Source organism: Betta splendens, chromosome 15 (assembly GCF_900634795.4).
Source record: "Betta splendens chromosome 15, fBetSpl5.4, whole genome shotgun sequence".
Taxonomy (NCBI): Eukaryota; Metazoa; Chordata; class Actinopteri; order Anabantiformes; family Osphronemidae; genus Betta; species Betta splendens.
In genome coordinates, this window is record NC_040895.2 from 15,686,733 (window position 1) to 15,706,750 (window position 20,018).

Sequence of the window (20,018 nt, forward strand, 5' to 3'; positions counted from 1 at the left end):
CTGCTTCCTGTCTGCTATGACGTCACCGTCACCCCGGCAACCGTTCAGGCGTCACCAGCCCCGACCGCGAATTCATGAGTGCGCACTTCTCCCAGGACGCCGTCCCGTCTCGGACACGGCTGCCGCGGCTGTGTCGCGCTATGGAGGCCGGTCCGTGAGTGGCAGCGAACCAGATGCCTGGTTCCGTCTGCTCAGGCTGCGTTTGTTCGCGCTGTAGCGGAGCCGGACGTCGCTGTGCGGGTGCTGTCGTTTTCCCCCAGCTGCAGCCAACATGGCTGAGAATGACAGCGAGTGGGTGGTGGAGAGCATCGTCGGGTACCTGGGAAGTCCTGAGTGGGTCATTCCTGTCACGGACTTTATGGAAAACAAATGCACGGGTAAAAGCGTGTTCCGTCTTGGTTCGTCTGCAGCTTCACGAATCCGTCTCTGGGTCTGCGGACCGCGAGCACAGTAGCTAAGCTAGCTGACGCTAACATGTGACTGCGATGTTTTGTTCGCGTACAGTTAATACTGGTGACGCTTTTCCACTGATACCATAGCACAATATTTCAAATTAGGTTTCCAAAACATTTGCTTTTACAAAAGCGACAGAGGGTACGTGTGAGTATAGAAGTCTTCCATTACCACAGTAGTAGCAAGATGCTCAGCAAAGCTACGTGGAAAACTCAGCTAACGCTAGCTAACGGGTCATACTTAATGACTGGAGTTATACGTATGCAAAGCTATAAAGCACAGATGCAACAAAGCTCGGTGAGTGAATAAATGCATACAATGGAGTGTTTAGTGACATTTGTGTGTTGTCACGTCCAGTTTTTGACGACGAAGATGAAAACAAGTTGTCATACACAGAAATCCATCATCAGTATAAAAAATTGGTGAGTAAGCAACAGTCTGCGATTTATCGTGCTACCAAAACATGCAAATATATATTTAAAAGTGTAATTCTGTGCCTGGTTACAACAGTGGCTTATAATGCTGACTACACAAAGTGGAATGATGTAAGCTGCTTCGTCTTCTGTAGGTGGAGAAGCTGTTAGAGAATTACATGCAGGAGGTTGGCATCAATGAGCAGCAGTTTCTGGATGCCTGCACGTCTCCTTTTGCCAAGTCCCAAACTCTGCAGGTACGTTAAGCCCTCTGCTGGCACACGCCGCCGTGCGTGCCACCTAACCTGAATGAAGAATCCAGGACTGAATTTGCTTACACACTGCCATTGTTGTTTAACCCCAGAATGTTTTCTTTGTGCATTGGTATCTGTTTGTCATCGGTTTACGTCATATACAGTGAAGGAGCCCTTTTAAAAGCACGAGTTCCTCAAATCACCTGAGCTGTAGGTTGAGCCAAGCTCGAGCAGCATGCACCAGTAGTGGCTTTCAGCTGCCTTTTTGTCTCTTCATGCAATCCTTGTCCTGATCAGGTTTCTGTGGGGATCATACAGTTTTTGTTAGTACTCTTTGTTCTTCCTTTAACGTGGGATAGTGACTAGCTCAGAGGTTTGTGACCTTAATGAAAAATTAATTTAGGACAGATCCCTTCCTAATGAAAATGTATTATGGATGAGAAGAATAATCGCTAAATGGCGTAGCTGACTGGAGCTAAGTTATTTTTTTGTTTTGTTTTGTTTGACAATTAAATGTAGTTGTGTCAGATAATAAGAAAGTGAGACAGCTGGATTCCACTGCAGCCCCAAGGAGACATGGATGTCTTTATTAGCATAGAGATAAATAGTTAATGTCTGCAAGCAGGTGTCATTCCCCTAAAACAAAGTTTACACAAAGCAGAAGTTACTCTTCATTGTATGGAGGTTATGTCAGTTTAAACAGACATAATAAAAACATTTTCTTGCAGTTGTGCAAGAAACCCAAAGTATGTATGTCACATTTATATTTTCATTACAATGTGCTTTGGTGTAGACTTGCCTACTGTTTGAGAATCTGGTAGAGACAGTTTGGCTTGAGAGAGACTGACAAATGAAAAAGGAGAATAGCGAGAAGGACATAGAGAAGCTGAGTGTGGAGACTGAGAAGCTGATGACCCAGTTGTACTAAGTAGAGCATCGTCAGGCAGTGCATTAACCTGCATGGTTTACTGTGTAGGTTTTATTTAGAGGCTTCTGTATAAAGCCCAATGTAATTTTTTACAATATATAAATTTTATAATTTACAAAAAGGAAATTAGGGCAAATGGGTACAGATACATTGTTACAGTGTGTCTCAATAAACTCTGGAAGCTCAATACATAAAAAATGTGTTACACACTAATTGTAACTTCTGTTGATCTTTATATTGTTGTTGTTTTTCTTTGTTGTTGTTCAGTCGGTTTTTCAGCCAATTCTAGCTACAGATGACTTCCAGATGTTTCGCTCACTAATGGTTCAAAAGAACATGGAGCTGCAGCTTCAAGCCCTCAGGGTCATTAAAGAGAGAAATGGTAGGTTGAATTAACATACACACAGGACATACATGCATACATAGCTGCTGCAAGCTATACCGTATGCCTGTGTTTGTAGGGGCTCTGCCAGAGTGTCTCACAGATGGTGTGGATGTGATGACAGAGTTGCAGCAACAAGAAATGAAAATTCTGCAGGAGGTTCTCAAGTAAGTCATTAGTTCTCTCTCTCTTGCCCATTATTAAAGTGTCTTCTTACGCATGTGAACCACACATTTCTGTGATGACAGTATGACCTCTTAATATACACGATAGGCGTGGATGACTCGCACATTAGCTTCATTCTTTTAGCTTCCCTTCCTCGTGTGCCCAGGTTTCTAAAGACTCCTGCCCCTGCTCTCTAATGGGATTTTGCCATTGGAAGCCTAACAAAGTAGAACACACCAAGTCTAATGTGGCCACAGTTAAGCTTCTTAGGGTCCAGCTAATTTAGGGATTGATACTGAACCAGCAACCGAGAAAAATACTTTTTATCCTTGCCTTACTAGGTTACCTAGGCTGTGCAGTTCCCTGCATTTCCCCATTTCCCCCAATTATTATTATTATTATCATTATATCGTGTATATAAATCAACTTCTATTCATTATAGCAAATTTACCCGTGTGTTGTCTGTTGTCTTTGGGCAACATGTTTGACTTTACATGGTCAATAAAGGGCTTTTCTGCAACTACAGTACCTGTTTATGCTCCTGATTGCAACTACACCATGAGACCTTAAAGCAGTTGGATATTAAGTTTACCCTCGTCATGCATTATGAGATTACTGGTTTCAAACAAGTGTAGTATGAATATGGTAAAATGTCTCTTCTAATTCATTGTTCTTAGACAATCAAAAGAGGAGTATGATAAGGAAATATCCATGAGGCTGCTGTTAGAGGAAGACACTGGTTCCACTTCCAAAGGTGATAAGCCAATGGCAAAGAATGGGGACTCCCAAAACCCAGCCTCTCCTCCCGGACAACAAAGTACCATTGCCAAGGTAAGACATGACCCTCAAACAAATGCTGCAGTCTACACAAACTGAACTATTACATGTCACCGCCGAGTAGAAATTACTTGTCATTTATATGGGGTGTCTTAGCAAACTGCAGCATCACCGTGTTACAGAGTTCGGTACTGGTAGCAATCGAGCAGTCAGGTTGGCCAGGAAAAAGCAAAACGCTTCACTGTGTCGCCAAGCAGTTTCCTATTGCAGTAGATGGAACGGTGGAAGGACCAGAACCTGGCCCAGCAACAACACTCATATCTGCTCCTGTTGTGCATAATACACTAGGATAGCTGCAAAATAACCTCCATCAGGCTAGTGATGTACAGAAAATCCACTGACAGTCACCTGAGGGAATCTGATGCAGTGTTTGTTTTAACCTATGGCATATTCCTGTGGTTCCCTACAGGTGAACAGCAAACCTGTGATAAAAGAAGAGAGGAAGACAGCAGCTACAGGTGGTGGAGATCAGAGAGGTTTTACTGGTTTTATCTTTCTATCCACATTTTAGTTTTCAAAATAAAATGTTTTAATAATCAAAGATTTGGAGGGTTTGAGAGACTAAAGTCAATTTTCTTTATTAGGTAAATCACTAAGTTTTGTTAGTCATGTGTAACAGATAGTAAACATAGGTATGTCTCCTTTTTCCAATTTGATTTGTGCAGATTGTGGCAGGAACAGTGTGGAGTCTGGAGTCCTTCCAGCAGTGAGAGCTCCAGTGAAGTACGGTGAGCCCTCACATAGCAGTAGTCCTCAAAATAAGGAACAGCGCAGCAGCAGCAGCCACACTGCAGCTGAGACGTGGCTGGAGGAGGCACACAAGGAGGCGGGCTTCTCCAAGCCATACACTGTGAGTATGTGAGCCGGCTGCAGGCACTCCATCACCTACACCTAGTTCAGCGCCGCGCTCATGGACACATCAGTTCATATACACATAAACTGCAATAGCACAGGACTAAAGTCAAGAAACACTGGTATGTACTACAGTGTAATTTACGTGTCTGTCTGCTTCCCTCCAGGAGTTGACAGTATCGCAGCAGGAGCAGCTCCAGCAGAGGGCGGCATATCTACGTCAGCAGCGTGACAAGCTGCAAGCTCTGAAGAAAGAACAGCAGAAAACTAAGCAGACAGTCCCATCAGACGAGGCACCGGCCAGTCCCACACCAGCACCCGTCACACCCCCGGTAAATGCCCTGGTTATTTCTGTTCTTCTTGAAGCTCCACAAACATAAAACCAGACCTGAAAACAGTTTCACTGTTACAGTCAGACAATAGTGTTAATTCACTGACTTTATTGGGTTGTTCTTTTCATTCACCTGTGTCTGACCTGTCAGGAGGCAGTGGGTCAGTCCCAAAGGAACGGGGTCTGTACCACTCCTCCTCCACAGTACTCTGATCACTCCTCCAAACAGAAGGTGATTCATTAGCTACCTCTGCCTGATGTGAACATGTGCTCATTTACTGTATACTTGGTGTGTAGTGCTTTCCTCTTGCTGTGAATTGTGTCCAACAAAAACCTACTGACATAAGCAGCAAAGATGTGATCAACTTTCACTTCAAAAAGGTTTCATTTTCTCGTTGACTCAACGTTGACTTAGCTCATTAAAAAGCTGTTTTTATGCTTTCAATTCATAGGAAGGCTTCAAGAATATTTCATTTGGTATTATTTTAAAACCTCTGCACAGCTGGAGAACGTCAACAGCAGAGTTTTCATTTAGTTCTCTAGTAATACATGTTTAGAAGTGTGCTTTCCCTGCTAGGCTTTCTGCTTTCCTCTCCCTCAGCATTTGGTCTAAGGCCCATGCTAATGACAACTATATTGTCTATGACTGTTAATATAGATCCTGATTTGATCTCTTTACACAGGAGATTTCCCCAGAGGAGAAGAAGAAGCTGCAAAAGAGAAAACATCTAGCTGACAAGTTAAAAGAGGAGGTGATCAAGAAATGATTGCTCTTCCAATTGAAATATTCGCTTCACGTCAGTAATTAAGCACAACTTCCTTAACACTGCTTCCCTCAGCCAGATGATTCTCACCATTTATATTTTGAAAGAACTTCCTTCGTTTTTGACCTTGTCTGCATCTTATTGTATTGGCTACCAGTACATGGCCTCTGCCCTCATGACAATCTCTAGTTATGTGCAACAGAGCTTCAGATGTCAGTCAAATGGAAAAGCACAAGGCTAGATAACTGCTACCAGTGTTAGTAGACTCCAGTGGAGTTTACTGGCTGACTTTACTTTAATTACTAGACACCTGACCTGGTGTCCAGAATCACTCTTGCTATGGTGTGCACATTTACTGTGACACTTCAGTGTCCAAACTTTGAACTCGTGTCAAAATGTGTAAACTGTAGGAACATAATTTGCATTATTTGAATGATTAATCTGCAGTAATTTAATTATATGCTAAACCAATTATCAAATTTTGGTCTTTGGTTTAAATAAATCACTGTAAGCTGAATGAAATTTCAACAGAGATGTATATACGTAGTATTACACCAGTCAACAATATTTAGATTGTGGAATGAGTCTGAGGCTTCCCTTCTGTCCTAAAAAAATGGCAATTGAGAACAGTGACATCTGCTGGATTTTAAATAAATGATGTACCTCCTTTACAAAAAACAAATGCTTACTGCTTACTACATACTACAAAGTCAAAAACATTTATCCGTTGTCAGCAGAAATCAAGTATTGTAGTGAAATGAAAATGTTCAAAATCCTATTGCACCATTTACTACTGTGACTTATGCAGGAAATGGTGACTGTAGGTGGGCTTGTAGACACATCCAACAGCGAAGACTTGGAAGGATCATGTGGCTAAAGAATCATATGTATATGCAGAACTATACAAGTTCATCCTTGTCAAAAGAGCACAGTTGAAGTTGTGAAGACAAAGTCATGTGTTCAAAAAGGGGCCAAGAAAGCAGTGTGTCATCGTCTAAGGAAAGCAGGTTCAACTTCAGCCAGTCTGCAGTCTTTACTCCAAGGAGTCGTTATTCACCTGTTTCTATGTAATACTGTATGTAATAATAAATCTCATTTTATAGAAACAACCTGGACAGATTGTGTGTGCATGTGTGTAAAAACTGCAAAGTAGCAGATATTTTGTATCTCAGATTAGCTTCAGACTGATCTTTTAAAAAACGCAGTATGAAGATCGCTCAGGTTTTGTTTTTGAAACCTTGAATACAGAATAATTTTAAAAGCAAAATGATATAAATCTGAATCAATCTAGTTATTTTATCAATGACATCTGGTTTAAAAAGAGAACGTACCATAGTGCCAGTTTGAACCGCACTGCTTAAATTCAAGTCAAATTATTAAACAAAGCTAGATTCACAAGTTTAACATCAGGTTCACATTTAATTTCAAAACTTATCAAATAAATTCATACAAATGTTAAGAATGGATAGTGGTAGTAAATGCACTTTGTACAAATTTGTCACGGGAGCGCAGAAACAGTCCTATTGTTGGGCACTAACAGGAGGAAAGACTGATGAATTCCTGAAAAGCAAAGTAATAGTTTTTTTTCTATCCTGTTGCTTGTAGTTGAACATAGCAAATTTAAAATGTGTGCATCTGAGCATTTTGATTCCATTCCTCTACCTCTGTGTGCTTTTGGTGAAACCCAGAGAGAAGATGCAACAGGAGAAACGTCTGTCAGACATTTGATTCAAAACTGCACTGCATTCACCTTAAAATTAAATCTTTTATCGTAACTAAAAAAAACGCTTATACATTTAATGGATTTTCAATTTAAAAGAAAAACTGAAAAGTTTTCCTTCAACTCATTTTTGATCTGCAGTTTTTGATAGACAGGACAAGAATATTAAATCAGACAAACTGTCAAAGAGATCAAATGAACATACTGGACCTACAAATGAGGCTAAGAGCCCCTGGCACCTCAAGCAAACCATTGTCCACTCAGTAAGAAATGTGGCTAGGTCACCAGACAGCGGTGTTGGGGTGCACAAAGTGGGTAGCTGTTTGTTTTTGATGCAAATTGAAGTCGGGACCTGAGATCTGTCTGAGAGCAGGATTCAAATACCTGAACCTTGAGAAACAATAGTATGTATCAAATCTACTCCAGGCACACCAACAGCTCAGGTTTGTCAAATGCCTAAAAACAAAACGCTGGGCTACGCCTGCATGAGCCGAGGCCACACATTTCTTTCTTATTCTCTATAATACAGGAATCCAGACATCCTCAAAAGATTGGCTGCAAAAATGAATTGACTGCATTTTAATGGTATTTTTAAAACCAGCATTTGTGACGTCTCTGCGTTTTACACTAAATCAAATAAACTGGACTTAATAGAGACCCCACCTGTTTGTGCAACAACAACAAAAAATACACAGGGGGATAGGTTTCCCTCCAACCCTTTAAAATCAGAAATGGGGCAAATGACAAAGGGAAAAAACATCTGTACAGTACTTTTTAACAAAGTGATCAAATACAGGCGTTCTGGTCAACGCAGTCCTGTGTGTGAAACAGTGTGTGTTGTCCTGTGGTGTACGCCTTGGCCATACTGACACCATGGCTTTAGAAGGTCTGAGTCCTGCTCCTCTGGATCTAAGCTCATTAATGCTGAATTTTCAGTCTTGTTTTTTTTCCTCATTTGTCAACTCCTGTATCGGAACATTTCTATGCCTACATCTGCCTATCTCCAACAAAAGTGAACAGTTTTGTGGCAGGGAGGGACACGCTGCTTCAGCCAGTCAAGCTTCCTATAACTATGACGGCTAGTCCTGCTAGCCTGACTGGCCTGCTGAACAGGTCGTACACTGGCTAGTTGTGTTTTGGTTTCCTCTGTCTCTGGAGCTCATTGGTTCAAGTTTGAGAAGGATGGAAATAGAGAATTCAAGTCAGAACGTTTGAGGGGTCCTAGGGGGATGCTGTAGTGCCGCAGCTTCCTTGCTGCTGTTGCCATGGCAACCCAACACGGCTGGAACTCTGCCTTGGCATAATTTGCACTGGCGCGTTGGTGGTTAATAGGCTGGTGGATGAGAAGTAGATGGTTGTTGAGGAAGGAGAGACCTTTGAGAGCAGGATGAAATGCGAGATATGTTTGCAAGCTCAGTGTGAAGAAAAAAGATTTTGGGATCTCCTTGAAGAGGTGGTTGATAAAAAAGGAATAGACTTAAAGAAGAAACTGTCTTTCCAGTAAAAATCTTGGTCCACTGTGGGCGAAACACGTGGATAAGATGGGAGCTCGTCTTTGCCCGCCTCTTCAGTGACAGGGAGAGGTTGCAATAAAAGGCCAAAGACCAATGAGGCAACCAGAGAAGGGAAGGTGGGAGGAACACTGTGTCCATCCATCACAACCAAACAGAGGACAGTTAGCTTTAGGAGCTAAGACGAGGTCGCTTCCTTGGAGACTGCTCTTCCTCCTCCTCGTCTTCTTCATCGTCCTCATCATCGGGGTAATCCACCAAACCCACCAGAGCGGTCTAAGACAAACAGTAAGAGGGGAAACGATTCAGAAAATGCAAACAAATGCAAATGCCTAACTAAACTTTGTTTGACCAGCACACTTCTCAGGCACAATCTGTCTGTTATGACTAGTTTTTATAATAATAATAATAATAATAATAATAATACAAACAAATACATGCTAGACAGCGATCTCGTCATTTTTTGTACAGCTGCCTTACCTTTACAACAGGTGTGGCAGGAAGAGCGACTGTTTTGACAGCGGAAGCTGAACTGTTGTTTGGAGTGCCTGTTGGTGAGGCAGGTGGGATTGCAGCAGACTTCCCGCTGTTGGCACCATTAGTTCCGTTGGCAGCTCCTGCAGTAGCAGAGACTGTAAATATCTAACTTAAAATGACACACACTTAAAAAAATAATAATACCTAAGCTGCATACCTTTTTTGGCTTCCATGTACTTGCCGTAGCTGTCAGAAAAGTCCTCCTCCATTCTCTTTTCCACAGCCTCCCCGTCATCATCATCGTCATCATCATTGAACCACAACTCCTCATCCTCATCTAAAGATTTTGCGTCTCTGCGATATCTGAAGCAAGAGAAACTGTCTGGTGAGCAAAGATTAACTATAGAAAAAACACTACACTTGTGTGGGAACCTGAGAGTCATCTGTGACTATTTTGTGTACATACCTGTTGAGTCTCTGACTCTGTCTGTCTTTTTCCTGCTCATACCGGCCTTTCAGGCCCTTAAATGTCTGAACGTACTCAATGGATTCAAGTGCTTTGTAGAAGTTATCCACAATGTGAGCTATGAGAGATTTGACATCCTCCTGAAAAGGAAAGACAGCAGAAACAATGTGCTGTCAGAGCCATTCGCAGCCCAACTGGACAATGTCCATTGGGGAAGTGTTAACGCACCACTTTAATGAACTCAAAGAGCTCTATGATGGCTGAGTTGAGCAGGTTGTATCGGGTGCCGTTGTCCAGCAGGGCATTAATGACAGGTTCAAACAGGTTTCCTTTGATTATGTAGCGGTTGTAGTACTCATCCTTCAGACCAATGATCCTTCGCATGAAACGCAGGGCACCTTGGATAAAAACAGACACCCATTATGGCTAAATGCAATGTACAGTAAGGTGCAAAGCATGATGACCCCAGACCTAACATTTAGAAAGTTAAAAATAAATCAGTGTGTCCCGTGTGGATGATGTTGTTATACTTACAAAGAGCAAGGAAGGTGTGCTTCGAGTTCATGAGCACCAGAACTCTCCTGAGAAGGTCTTTGTTCATGATGTAGGTCTTGATGTGATAGGTATGGTGCTCAACACAGAAAGTCAAAAGCTCCAGGATCAGCGCTAGCAGCTGAGCCGTCTGGAAGTTGTCTGGACAGGCAAAACAAATACCTAAGCTACTTGATGCCAAAAGAGTACAACTAAAATGTACTGGTACACAATTTTCTATTCCTCCCATTTTCAAGAAAAAGGCCAGAACATTCTTTGCTTTTCAATTGAAAACAAATATATAATCTTGCGATACAGTTTGACAATTAAAAGATGCAACCAAACAATTGCCTTTTCTCTATTATACATAGTTCATAAAGCTAAACCGCAAGACCAAAACTAAACAGAACAATATTACATTTTTAATAAATAAATTGTTGCTATACACGACTACACAGTGTAATTGAAATAACACTCACCTGGACAGACTGGGTTTATTTTAGTTGATCCCTCCTGCACATCTGAATGAACATGACATCGTAAAACAGTAAATAATTGATCTCACAGCCCAGTGCAGTGTATGCAAGGTCTCTGTCCTCTGCTCACCTTTTTTGTCATGTGCTGTGTTGGCCAGCAGAGGAGCAGTCAGGACGTGCATGCAGTACTTGTAGAAGAAGCTGAGAAACTCTGTCTTCTCTGTTTTCTAAAAGAAAGTCAAATACATTTTGATAAGTACTATTGTTCTTTTAGTTTAGTGGGAGCAAATGGGAGTTTTTATATTAACAGTCACTGTCAGTTTGGTTTTAATTAGTAAACACAGGTTTATTACCTGCTATACCGTTACTCCTATCAGTTTAATAGGAGGTAGAATAACTATCAAGGCGTAATCTTTCACTAACCTACTTTTATTATAATTATTGTCACCTATAAACTACTGTGTATGTTGGATTTGCTTACATTGGTGGAAGCCAGCATGTTCTCAGGATCAATAAGTGTCCTGAGCAAACCCATAAGTTGGACAGCACCTCCCAACTCTGGGTCAGAGTCGCAAATCATCTGCTTGATCACAACATTTATCAGAAGAACGTCCTGTAAGAAAAAGAAAACAGTAAAAATAGTGCCATTGGACACAGATGTACACAGAATTTAACAAAAACCTCATGATGATACCACTGGAAACAATAAATCACACTCAAACAACCATATTGAATAATACACTATGTCGTATGCAGAGTGTGTGTTTAGATGCTTACATCATCCGTCTGTTGTGGCTCCTGCATGACAAACTCCCTGACCATAGAAGGGCTGAACTCCACCAGGTAGGAGAAGATGTCTGTAGCAGCTGCCCTTACCTGCAGGTCATCCATTCCCTAAAGAGGGGAAAAAAACAAGAGCCCAAAACTCAAACATCGTAAGAATTCCACTGGAGCATCTTCCTAAAATTCATTATGCATAAAAAACTAATCTATTATTAACACAAACTTAATATTGACATTTGTGCAATGCTTAAAACATACCATAACTATTTCAAGAGCAGGTAAAATGCCCAGATTTGCAAGTGTTTTGAAGAAAGCATCTCTGTTCTGTGGCTGCAATGTTTGGGAAAAAGCGCAGAATTCCTTGACAAAGTTCACCTGAGAAATGGAGATGAGCAGAAAAAATGGCTGTTCAGATTCACACATTAAAAAGTCACAGACCAAAAAACTATTCCCAGCAATAATTGTGGCAAAACATATTTGTGGTGAAATTGTGTTTTTATGATGTCCTCAAAGTCGTTTTAGTAGAGAACAGAAGAGAAACATGCAGGAATGTCAGTAAATGATTACACATATTTTTTATGGCATTTTAAGAAAACAGAATGGGTCTAACATAGAACAGGAATCATGAAACGAACCATGTTTCATGGTTCACCAAAGGTTGTAAATCATCATAAAAACACTAACACTGTTCATGTTTCTACTATACAACATTATACCAGCATCTGGCCCAGAGACTTGACAGTTATACAACTTACAAGTTCTCTCCTTTTACTATCTTCTGTCGCATCATCTGTGAGCTGTGCGAAGACCTCTGTTAAGAACTTCTCATCCTCCTGTTACAGAGGAAAACAGGGTTAGGAAACTACGACACTGAATAAATAAAAAACTGAAATAAAAATAAAAAATATCTTAATCCTGGGTAGTTTGCAATCAGATGGCAAACTATACCAATGACACAGGGAAGGCTGTGATTCTGGGAGACCTTGCTTGCTGATCACGTAGTGGCAAATTTTCACAATCCTTTTTTTTTTAAAGGATTTTATGATTAAGTACATTGTTAACAGTGCGAATCCTTTGAAACTACAATGCATCTGATAAACTGGACAACTGTTGAAGAAAATTCCATTTCATAAAAGCCTTCTGAAAAATAATGTCGTTTTATTATTATTGTTGTTAACTAGTGTGGATTATTACCTGCAGCATGCTGACAATCTCCACCTTGTTGAAGAAGATAAATGAGGTGAGTGTGGACAGAAAGTTCTCCTCAAAGACAGATGGCGTTGGCAGGATGATGTCCTGAATGTACTGCACCCGGTAAGTCTGGTGGATCTTCTGACGTAGCTCAGAGTCCGTGATAGGGATCACTTCCTTAAACTTTGCTGTCTTGGTCAAGAATTCCCGGTGCTGTTTAGGCTGAACTAATGCTGGGTCATATTCAAGGCAGCCCACCACATCCATGATACAGTCGTCAGAGAACATCACCTCAAAAAGTGCTGCTTTATTGAGGAACAAAACACCCCGGACAATCTCATAGAGGTGATGCAGGCCTTCCCTGTTGTCCAGGTCCTCACATACTCGGAAGAGACCCAGGAGCTTTTTAATGTAGCCCTCGCTCATCAGGGCTAGGGCAAGTTTTTCTCTCCGGATGGGTGAAGACAGGACAGAGGTAACAAGATCAGCGATTTCTTCAAGACGACCTAGCTCACAAGGAGGTAGCTCCACCAGATGGCTGGTCTCTGGGATCTCCTCAAATCGCTCCTCCTCCGACTCATCTATGGGGTCCTGGGTTATGTCCATGGCAGGATCCTTGCCTTGAACCTAAGCAATAAACAGTTAGTGAGTATAAAATGTGCCACTTTCTATTCTAGGTGGGTGTTAATAAAAATCCAACACCAGCAGGTCTGCATATCACTAGTGTAGCAACATGTTTTAATGCAATGCATAAAAGGTTGGCAGAACAGCATTCACTATACCTGGCAAATCTTCTCCCATATTTCATCACAGCCAGCCTTTTCCTGGAAACTCAGGGCAAGGTCATAATTATCTGCTTCTGACCAGACAATCAGTGTGTCCTAGGGAGGCCAGAAACAATGAAGATATAGTAAAATGTTTTGGAGCATTTTCACAAGACAAACAAACCACAAAAGCAGATTAAAATTAAAAAAAATTGCTTAACAAAATATATACAAGCTTATATCTATGTACTCAAATCAGGTAACAAGTCCTTTTTCTACAGTATACTAACTTACAGATATATTCTGTCTTCAAACCATGTGCCAATTTTTTTTTTGTGGCAGTGCTATTGATTTCTAGAAAAAGTTTGTTGGCATTGTAATTACTGTTGATGTAACTTGTTTCCATGCTTACGCTACTTCTAGTGTTTACACTTGATCACTATCTCTATAATTACGACTTCTTTAAAGTCTTCATTCTCCTCTTAAAAAAATCTTTGAGAAATTTAATCTGTCACGTATTTGTTCATACCTAATCCACAAGTAATCTTTACTTACCTGTTGTTTCTGATATGCTGTATTTGGACTTATCTTGGACTCCAATAAAAGTGATCCTAAAACACAAAGATTTTGGGTAACTTAACTTTGTACTAGTGGTAACGATCACCGAAGATAACAATTCGCAAAGATCCCGATTGATTCATTAGCCTTCAACAGATCATTATAGATTATTATGGAGTAACTGATGGGCTTATTACCCACTGCTATCTTATGTGTTACACAACGAATGTTTCTAGCGATCTGCGTGAGAATACACATACATAATAAACTTTCATCGCTGTTAAGAAGTTTGTACGATTAACTAAGACTAGACTTTGAGGCCCCCCTCATGCCACTGAGCTGATGTCGTCTGCTAACTAACGCGCATATGTAGACACCAGCTATTCAGTAAATTATGGATTTGATCTATGTATAAGAACAATATCACATGTTTAGTTTGAAATTAATGGCTTCAAGTTGCGTTAAAACAAATGGGCAATCCACGGTAAGTTAAAGACATATTAATTGCGCTTATTAAAGCGTTCAGTCATAAATAGCCATTAGCATGCTAACGTTAGCCAGCGAATTCAATGCGGCTATGCTAACTGGAAACTTACCGTCTGATTCGGCCCGAACTAATAACGATATGCCCTTCAGTCGTTCAACAAACGTAGAGGAGACGTGCCCAGTGCCCCGGTCGTCCCACTGTCGGTCTTCATTTAGCGTATATACTTTCACTCGCCGCCGAGTGTCCGACATGGTTAACCGAGTCGGAGCTAGCAGGCTAGCTGGCTGCTAACAAGCTATCACCTCACCCCGTCTAGTGTTTTCCTACCCTCGACCTGTTAACCGTTTCCACCCGCATGTTATAAAACATGCACGTCTAAGCAAAGTTTACAATTCCAGTTTAAAAAATATTACAACCTATTACATAAAGATGACACATTTACGATGTGAATAACTACTCAGGAGATCTAGTATCAAAGAATAAAATTCACACAGAACACAAAAACTGTGACGGCCTTCTTGCTAACGTCCACAGACCGCCATCTTGTAATCCGATCTTGTGTTCTTTTTCTTCCTCGACGTCAATCAAGCGCTAACTGCCGCGGGGTCTCCTCCTCCGAGCGCTATCAGCCAATGGCAGAAGCGCAGCGCCACACGCTTAGAGCGCCACCTAAAGGCAATCAAGGTAACGGCAGCAGCATGTTTTACCTGCAGCTGAGGACGTGATGCACAAAGATGTAGATAGAACCTGTAGTTGCTTCTTCCATTTATCATCTATTACATACGATCCTATGCTAATTTAATTAATGTTTTTATTCATTTAACTTACATCTTAACAATAAGTCAAGGAGCTTTCTAGAAAACATTTTCAGCTCATGTACAGAACTCAAAGCTACACAGACATGCTAATGATGTACCCATACAGGTGCTGAAAATATAAAGGCATATCCTGTAATCTAGTACTGTTTTGCAAAGAAAAACAACTTCTACTTCACCGCACTCATTCAATGTATGGGTTTCTGTGTAGACACATTCCAGGGTTTTTTTCTGTTGCACACGCTGTGTCTGCCACATTTTTACAGGTGGTGATGGTAACACACTCCCACAGTAAATGCTAAGTATGATTCCACACAGGAGGCAGTGTTTTTATATACATGTACTGTATGTGAACAGCCAAACCATTGTGTCGGTTATGAAAAAAAAAAACTTAATCTCTTACTTAATTCCACCAGTGTCAGCTGAGGTGGCAAATGTGAAATCAAGACACCACTCTTAAAAGTAAGACAGTTTTATCATTTGTGAAAATCCGTTTGGTGTTTCTCAGTCTGTACAAATCCCTTGCAGCACAGTGTCAGTAGGATAAAGTACTGATGAACTGAAGTTTGGTCCATTGAAGTTCAGTTATATCCATTACTTCGCCATCAGGGAAAACTGTGTATGACACTAATTCAGTTTGTGACAAGAACTGATGATCTTGGTTTGATTATTTTCTGAACAGGAAACCATTTTGCAACAACATCTACTTTGTTTAAAATCAGTTTTGGGCAAAGCCAGATGCCATCCTGTTGTGTTAGTGCGTCACAATTCAGTGCTGGTGCCGTGGCTGTTGACTGAACCCATGGACATGCTCTGTTTCTCACTCAGCGTCTTGACAAGAGTTGCTGCAGGAGACTGCAGCACTTTTCGTGAAAGCCTCATTCTGCCATCTGTCGGGTCCCGTCCAAAGTACTTAACCTGTTATCAGAGGTCCAGTTAAGGATAAGCTCCCAGAATGTGTACATACAGCCTGTTGTTGTTGACACATACCTGTATCTGCTGTCCCACTTCTAACCCCAAAGCACTTGGATGTGTAATCTAAATAAAATAAATTCAATAAAAGTCATGAAATCTGAGCAGTGATATAATTCTCTATTGTAACACGAAGAAAAACTAACCCGTTTGTGGTCCAGTTGTGAGTTGTGTAGCAGGACAGCACTCATGTTTGGGTAAAGTTTCACCATTACACCAATGTCCCTGAAGCAGAAAATGAAAAAACTAATTTAGCTGAGGTTTGTCTCCCAAAAACAATTCTCTTAGCTATAAAATCATGCATAATTTCTCCTCTGTAGCATCTTAATATTCACTGTCAGTTCAGGTTTACCTTATTTCAGTTATTGTGGCTGTATAGATGGCACCAAACTCCAGCTGTTGTTCTTGCTACAAAACAAAAAGAAATATTGATATGCATCATCATTTGATGTTCTGGATAGTGTCAAACCTTTTATCTTCTTTTTAACTAAACAGCTGCTCTACTCATTACTCACATCATCTTTGCAGATCTCAGTGATGAAGTCTTGCGCTTCGTTCATTGCTCCTGGTGTGGGAGCGAATATAGAGAAGGTTTCCTCGTCCACCTGACTTATTGTTACTCCTCCAAAAAATAAATGAAAAACAAAATGTTTTAATGTTTGCATTGCATGCCAGAAATTATGAAAGTATGACAAAATAGATAATATACGTAAATTACCCGTCTGAGCTTGTAGCCTGCGAAGATTATATCCCCCAGGACCAAAAAAGCGGGCTCTTCTGGAAACAGGCACCCGGACAGTTTCTGAAAACCAAATGAAGACCACACATCAGAACGAAACGTGTTAAACCTTTAAAATGTACATGCATTTACTAACCAAACCTACCAACAACAGGCCCGTTCTCTTTTCGAGCTTCTCTGGGTTTGGCCATACATTTGTTCATGATGCCCAAGATTTCTCTCTTTGCCACTGAAACATAATAACAGTGAAACAAAGGCAATCAAATCACCGCAGAGTTTAATTAATCAAATCTTTAGTGTGAGCTGAGCGGCTTCACTGACGTTACCTGTGGCCTGTTTGATAGCCTCCATTACCACCTTCAGAGGCAAACCTGGTATCTTCACATCAGCCTAGAGATTAAATAATAACACAGATTCATCTTTGGTAGAAACTTCAATGAAATACTTCAACATGCTTCGAGTTATCAGACACAGTACCTGTAGAGCAGTGATGCCTTTGCTTGTTCCTGCCAATTTGAAATCCATGTCCCCAAGGTAATCCTCGATTCCCTGTTTACAAAATAAACATCTCAGACATACTAAAGCCAGGACTTTACTGTAACGGTTTCTATTTGTAACACTTAAACACACTGTGATCAATTATTGGCCACAATCTATGTAATATACCAGTATATCTGTTAGTAATCGGTAGTCAAGGATCTCAGCAGGTTTCTCTGGGTCGGCTTTGGAGATGAGGCCAATTGCTACACCAGCCACAGCAGAAGAGATGGGGACACCTAGAAGGCACAGAAGTCAACATGTTAGCTACACGTTACCAGACAATATCAACATAAGGCATCATAAGAACAGCAACAAGGGATGGTATTTATAAATTTTACAGTTGCCATGTGACTCTATCCATTTCTAGTACATGTATTAGAAATAAACAGCAGATATAGACATTAGCCAATTTATTAGGCACATTATTAAAATTCAGTGCAATACAGAATTTCTGGTACCTGCATCCATCAGGGCAAGGCTCCCTCCACATGCCGAAGCCATTGAGGAAGATCCTGGGAGGAGGTGAAGACAAATTCTGCCATGATATATATTCACATTTTTTGTGGCACCTTTTTTTTGTGGCACAGATTTTGCGCAACACAAACTCACCGTTTGACTCCAACACCTCTGAAGTGACCCTGATAGTGAAAGGGAAGTCTTTAGGTATGACGGGTCTCAGAGCCTTCTCAGCCAGGGCCCCTAAGAACACAGACAAAAATTAATAAATCATCAATAGAAACATGTAGAAAATGTAAATTTTCACACGAACCGTGACCAAGTTCTCTCCTGTTGAGGCCTCCCATCTTTCCAATCTCATTGGTTGCATATGGTGGGAACTGAAATTAAAAGGTAAAACAGGTTTTAAGTTAACCTTGGAATGATACTAAAATACATATAGAATAAAAGAATTATACTCACTTCATAATGCAGCATGAAGTTTTTGTCCTTAATACCACTGCAGAAACATCATATTTGTGATTTAGGTTTGGTCTGACAATCTAGTGAAGGCTGATAAATCAAACCAGCATGTGAACAGACGCTTACCTTAAAGCAGTGGTGATAATATCCGCTTTGATACTGGATTCCAGGGAATCAAATGTGACACTGCACAGCACCTACAGGAGAAAAGTATGGGTGAAGATTCCCACCATAACAGGCAATACAGCCTTTTTTATTGCAACCATAATATGGTGACATGATTTTTTAAATTAGTGTGACTTCTGTGCTTCCAGCTCCTCACATACCTGCGTCTGTCCTCTCTGAAAGAGAGCTGAGCCATGCAGAGGTTTAAAGAGGTCAACATCACAAGCAATGTTCCTTAAAGCAGTCAACTCTCTCCCATCACACCTAAATAAACAGTTTGCATCATGAGAATTCTAATTCTGAAATACAAACATTAAAAATGTATTCCCTTGCACACAGCGCTTACCTCCTGTACTCGTTAAGCACTAAATTGCGGAAGATTTCTTTGCTCACAGTGTTGAAGGATTCAATTACTTCAAATGGGTCAGCCTGTGGGAATTTTTCTAAATGTGGAAAAATTGATTATAAATATAACAAACAGAAATGTTTATTGTGTAAAGTCTGTTAATTAACATTTTAAATTAAATAAAAGTAATTTATTGAACATAAATACAAAGGCGATCCACCTTTCAGTCCCTCCTCAGTTTCTAGTCGAATTCCATTAATAGCTTCATCTCTGGAAATCTGAAACATAATCACGAATACATATTTACTGCTGTTGTTCAGGTATTTGTTATTTTAAAATGGCCACTCGGAGTAACAAAATCAATAACACATGTCATTAAGAAACACAGGGAATCAGACTCTCACCTTATCATGAGTGTAATCTGTGAAAACACCATAAATCTTCTCAGATGCTGATCTGAAAAGAATATTTAAAATACACATTACTGAAGGTGGTATTTTAATTTGGGGACAACAATTGTAGGAAATGTATACAGTTCAGTTTTGAAAAACCCAGAAGGCATTGTGTCACATTCACACTGTGCATGACTGGTGTCACCTTCATCAATTTAAAACAACTATTTGCTGATTTCTCTTACTGTCGAACATGTTCCACCATGTCACTTGGGGCTGAGAAAATCTTCACCGGTGTGCGCTTGATGACTTTTTGCTCCCGTGTCAGCTGCTGGATGGCCTGTATGATCTGCTGAGTGTGTTTTATTCCCAACTTCACTGCATGGCAAAAGTCCTGCTGCAGTATGTTCTCAGCTGAAGCCTCGATCATCACTGGCAGACAGACACACACGAGAGAAAGCTGTTGCATAGTGCTATCATCAGCACAACAGAAGAAAGTCCCTGAGCTTCCACTGGGGGTTTTATATTGTTTACCAACTTACCCACTTGACTGCTGGGGCCTCCAGCCACAATCAGGTTAAGAGTGCTGGAAGTCATTTGTGCCCTGGTGGGGTTGATTAGCATCTCTCCATCTACCAAGCCCACACGCACAGCACCTGCAAAAACAAACATCACATTTACAATAACATCCCAAATGCTGAGTCTAAACACATGGAAATCCAGGATGGTTTCTAAAATTTGTAAATAAGCTAAAAAATATTTCTCACCTATGGGTCCGTACCAGGGGA

General features: G+C 40.7%; 3 protein-coding genes and 1 long non-coding RNA gene across 6 annotated transcripts in view; 2 read left to right on the forward strand and 2 right to left on the reverse strand.

Moving 5' to 3' along the window:
* The first annotated feature begins 29 nt into the window (after positions 1–29).
* cfap36 (cilia and flagella associated protein 36) lies at positions 30–6,488 on the forward strand. 3 transcript variants are annotated; one of them, XM_055502663.1, is made up of 11 exons: positions 30–377; positions 811–875; positions 1,022–1,123; positions 2,316–2,430; positions 2,510–2,597; positions 3,273–3,426; positions 3,842–3,908; positions 4,098–4,282; positions 4,452–4,616; positions 4,767–4,847; positions 5,299–6,488. In XM_055502663.1, the coding sequence occupies exons 1-11, from the start codon at positions 272–274 to the stop codon at positions 5,380–5,382; spliced, it is 1,212 nt and encodes a 403-aa protein (XP_055358638.1). In that variant the 5' UTR covers positions 30–271; the 3' UTR covers positions 5,383–6,488. The 3 variants fall into 3 exon arrangements, with proteins under 3 accessions (XP_055358638.1, XP_055358639.1, XP_029031718.1); XM_055502664.1 differs by having other exon boundaries at positions 3,842–3,890; XM_029175885.3 differs by lacking the exon at positions 4,767–4,847 and having other exon boundaries at positions 32–377.
* A 290-nt stretch (positions 6,489–6,778) lies between these two features.
* On the reverse strand, positions 6,779–14,917 carry ppp4r3b (protein phosphatase 4, regulatory subunit 3B). The gene is made up of 16 exons (XM_029175879.3): positions 14,453–14,917; positions 13,854–13,909; positions 13,317–13,415; positions 12,538–13,161; positions 12,099–12,176; positions 11,602–11,718; positions 11,338–11,454; positions 11,042–11,173; positions 10,691–10,787; positions 10,564–10,605; positions 10,088–10,246; positions 9,782–9,951; positions 9,554–9,693; positions 9,305–9,450; positions 9,091–9,227; positions 6,779–8,886 (listed from the first exon to the last, which is right to left on the reverse strand). The coding sequence occupies exons 1-16, from the start codon at positions 14,592–14,594 to the stop codon at positions 8,782–8,784; spliced, it is 2,361 nt and encodes a 786-aa protein (XP_029031712.1). The 5' UTR covers positions 14,595–14,917; the 3' UTR covers positions 6,779–8,781.
* Positions 14,187–15,620, forward strand: LOC114870801 (uncharacterized). Its single transcript, XR_003788429.2, has 3 exons — positions 14,187–14,340; positions 14,933–15,027; positions 15,575–15,620. It is a non-coding gene; the product is annotated as an uncharacterized LOC114870801 (long non-coding RNA).
* Positions 15,615–20,018, reverse strand: part of LOC114870796 (polyribonucleotide nucleotidyltransferase 1, mitochondrial) — a 6,033-nt gene continuing 1,629 nt past the window's right edge. The window contains exons 8-29 of the mRNA XM_029175881.3: positions 19,998–20,018; positions 19,773–19,886; positions 19,476–19,662; positions 19,243–19,294; positions 19,059–19,116; positions 18,839–18,935; positions 18,654–18,756; positions 18,454–18,524; positions 18,328–18,364; positions 18,179–18,245; positions 18,019–18,108; positions 17,868–17,921; positions 17,536–17,645; positions 17,347–17,418; positions 17,196–17,259; positions 17,015–17,098; positions 16,849–16,932; positions 16,646–16,752; positions 16,483–16,538; positions 16,277–16,355; positions 16,149–16,196; positions 15,615–16,076 (exon numbers count right to left, since the gene is read on the reverse strand). Of these exons, the coding sequence (XP_029031714.1) occupies positions 15,921–16,076; positions 16,149–16,196; positions 16,277–16,355; positions 16,483–16,538; positions 16,646–16,752; positions 16,849–16,932; positions 17,015–17,098; positions 17,196–17,259; positions 17,347–17,418; positions 17,536–17,645; positions 17,868–17,921; positions 18,019–18,108; positions 18,179–18,245; positions 18,328–18,364; positions 18,454–18,524; positions 18,654–18,756; positions 18,839–18,935; positions 19,059–19,116; positions 19,243–19,294; positions 19,476–19,662; positions 19,773–19,886; positions 19,998–20,018 (1,811 nt within the window). The 3' untranslated portion in view covers positions 15,615–15,920. The remainder of the gene's footprint in view (positions 16,077–16,148; positions 16,197–16,276; positions 16,356–16,482; positions 16,539–16,645; positions 16,753–16,848; positions 16,933–17,014; positions 17,099–17,195; positions 17,260–17,346; positions 17,419–17,535; positions 17,646–17,867; positions 17,922–18,018; positions 18,109–18,178; positions 18,246–18,327; positions 18,365–18,453; positions 18,525–18,653; positions 18,757–18,838; positions 18,936–19,058; positions 19,117–19,242; positions 19,295–19,475; positions 19,663–19,772; positions 19,887–19,997) is intronic.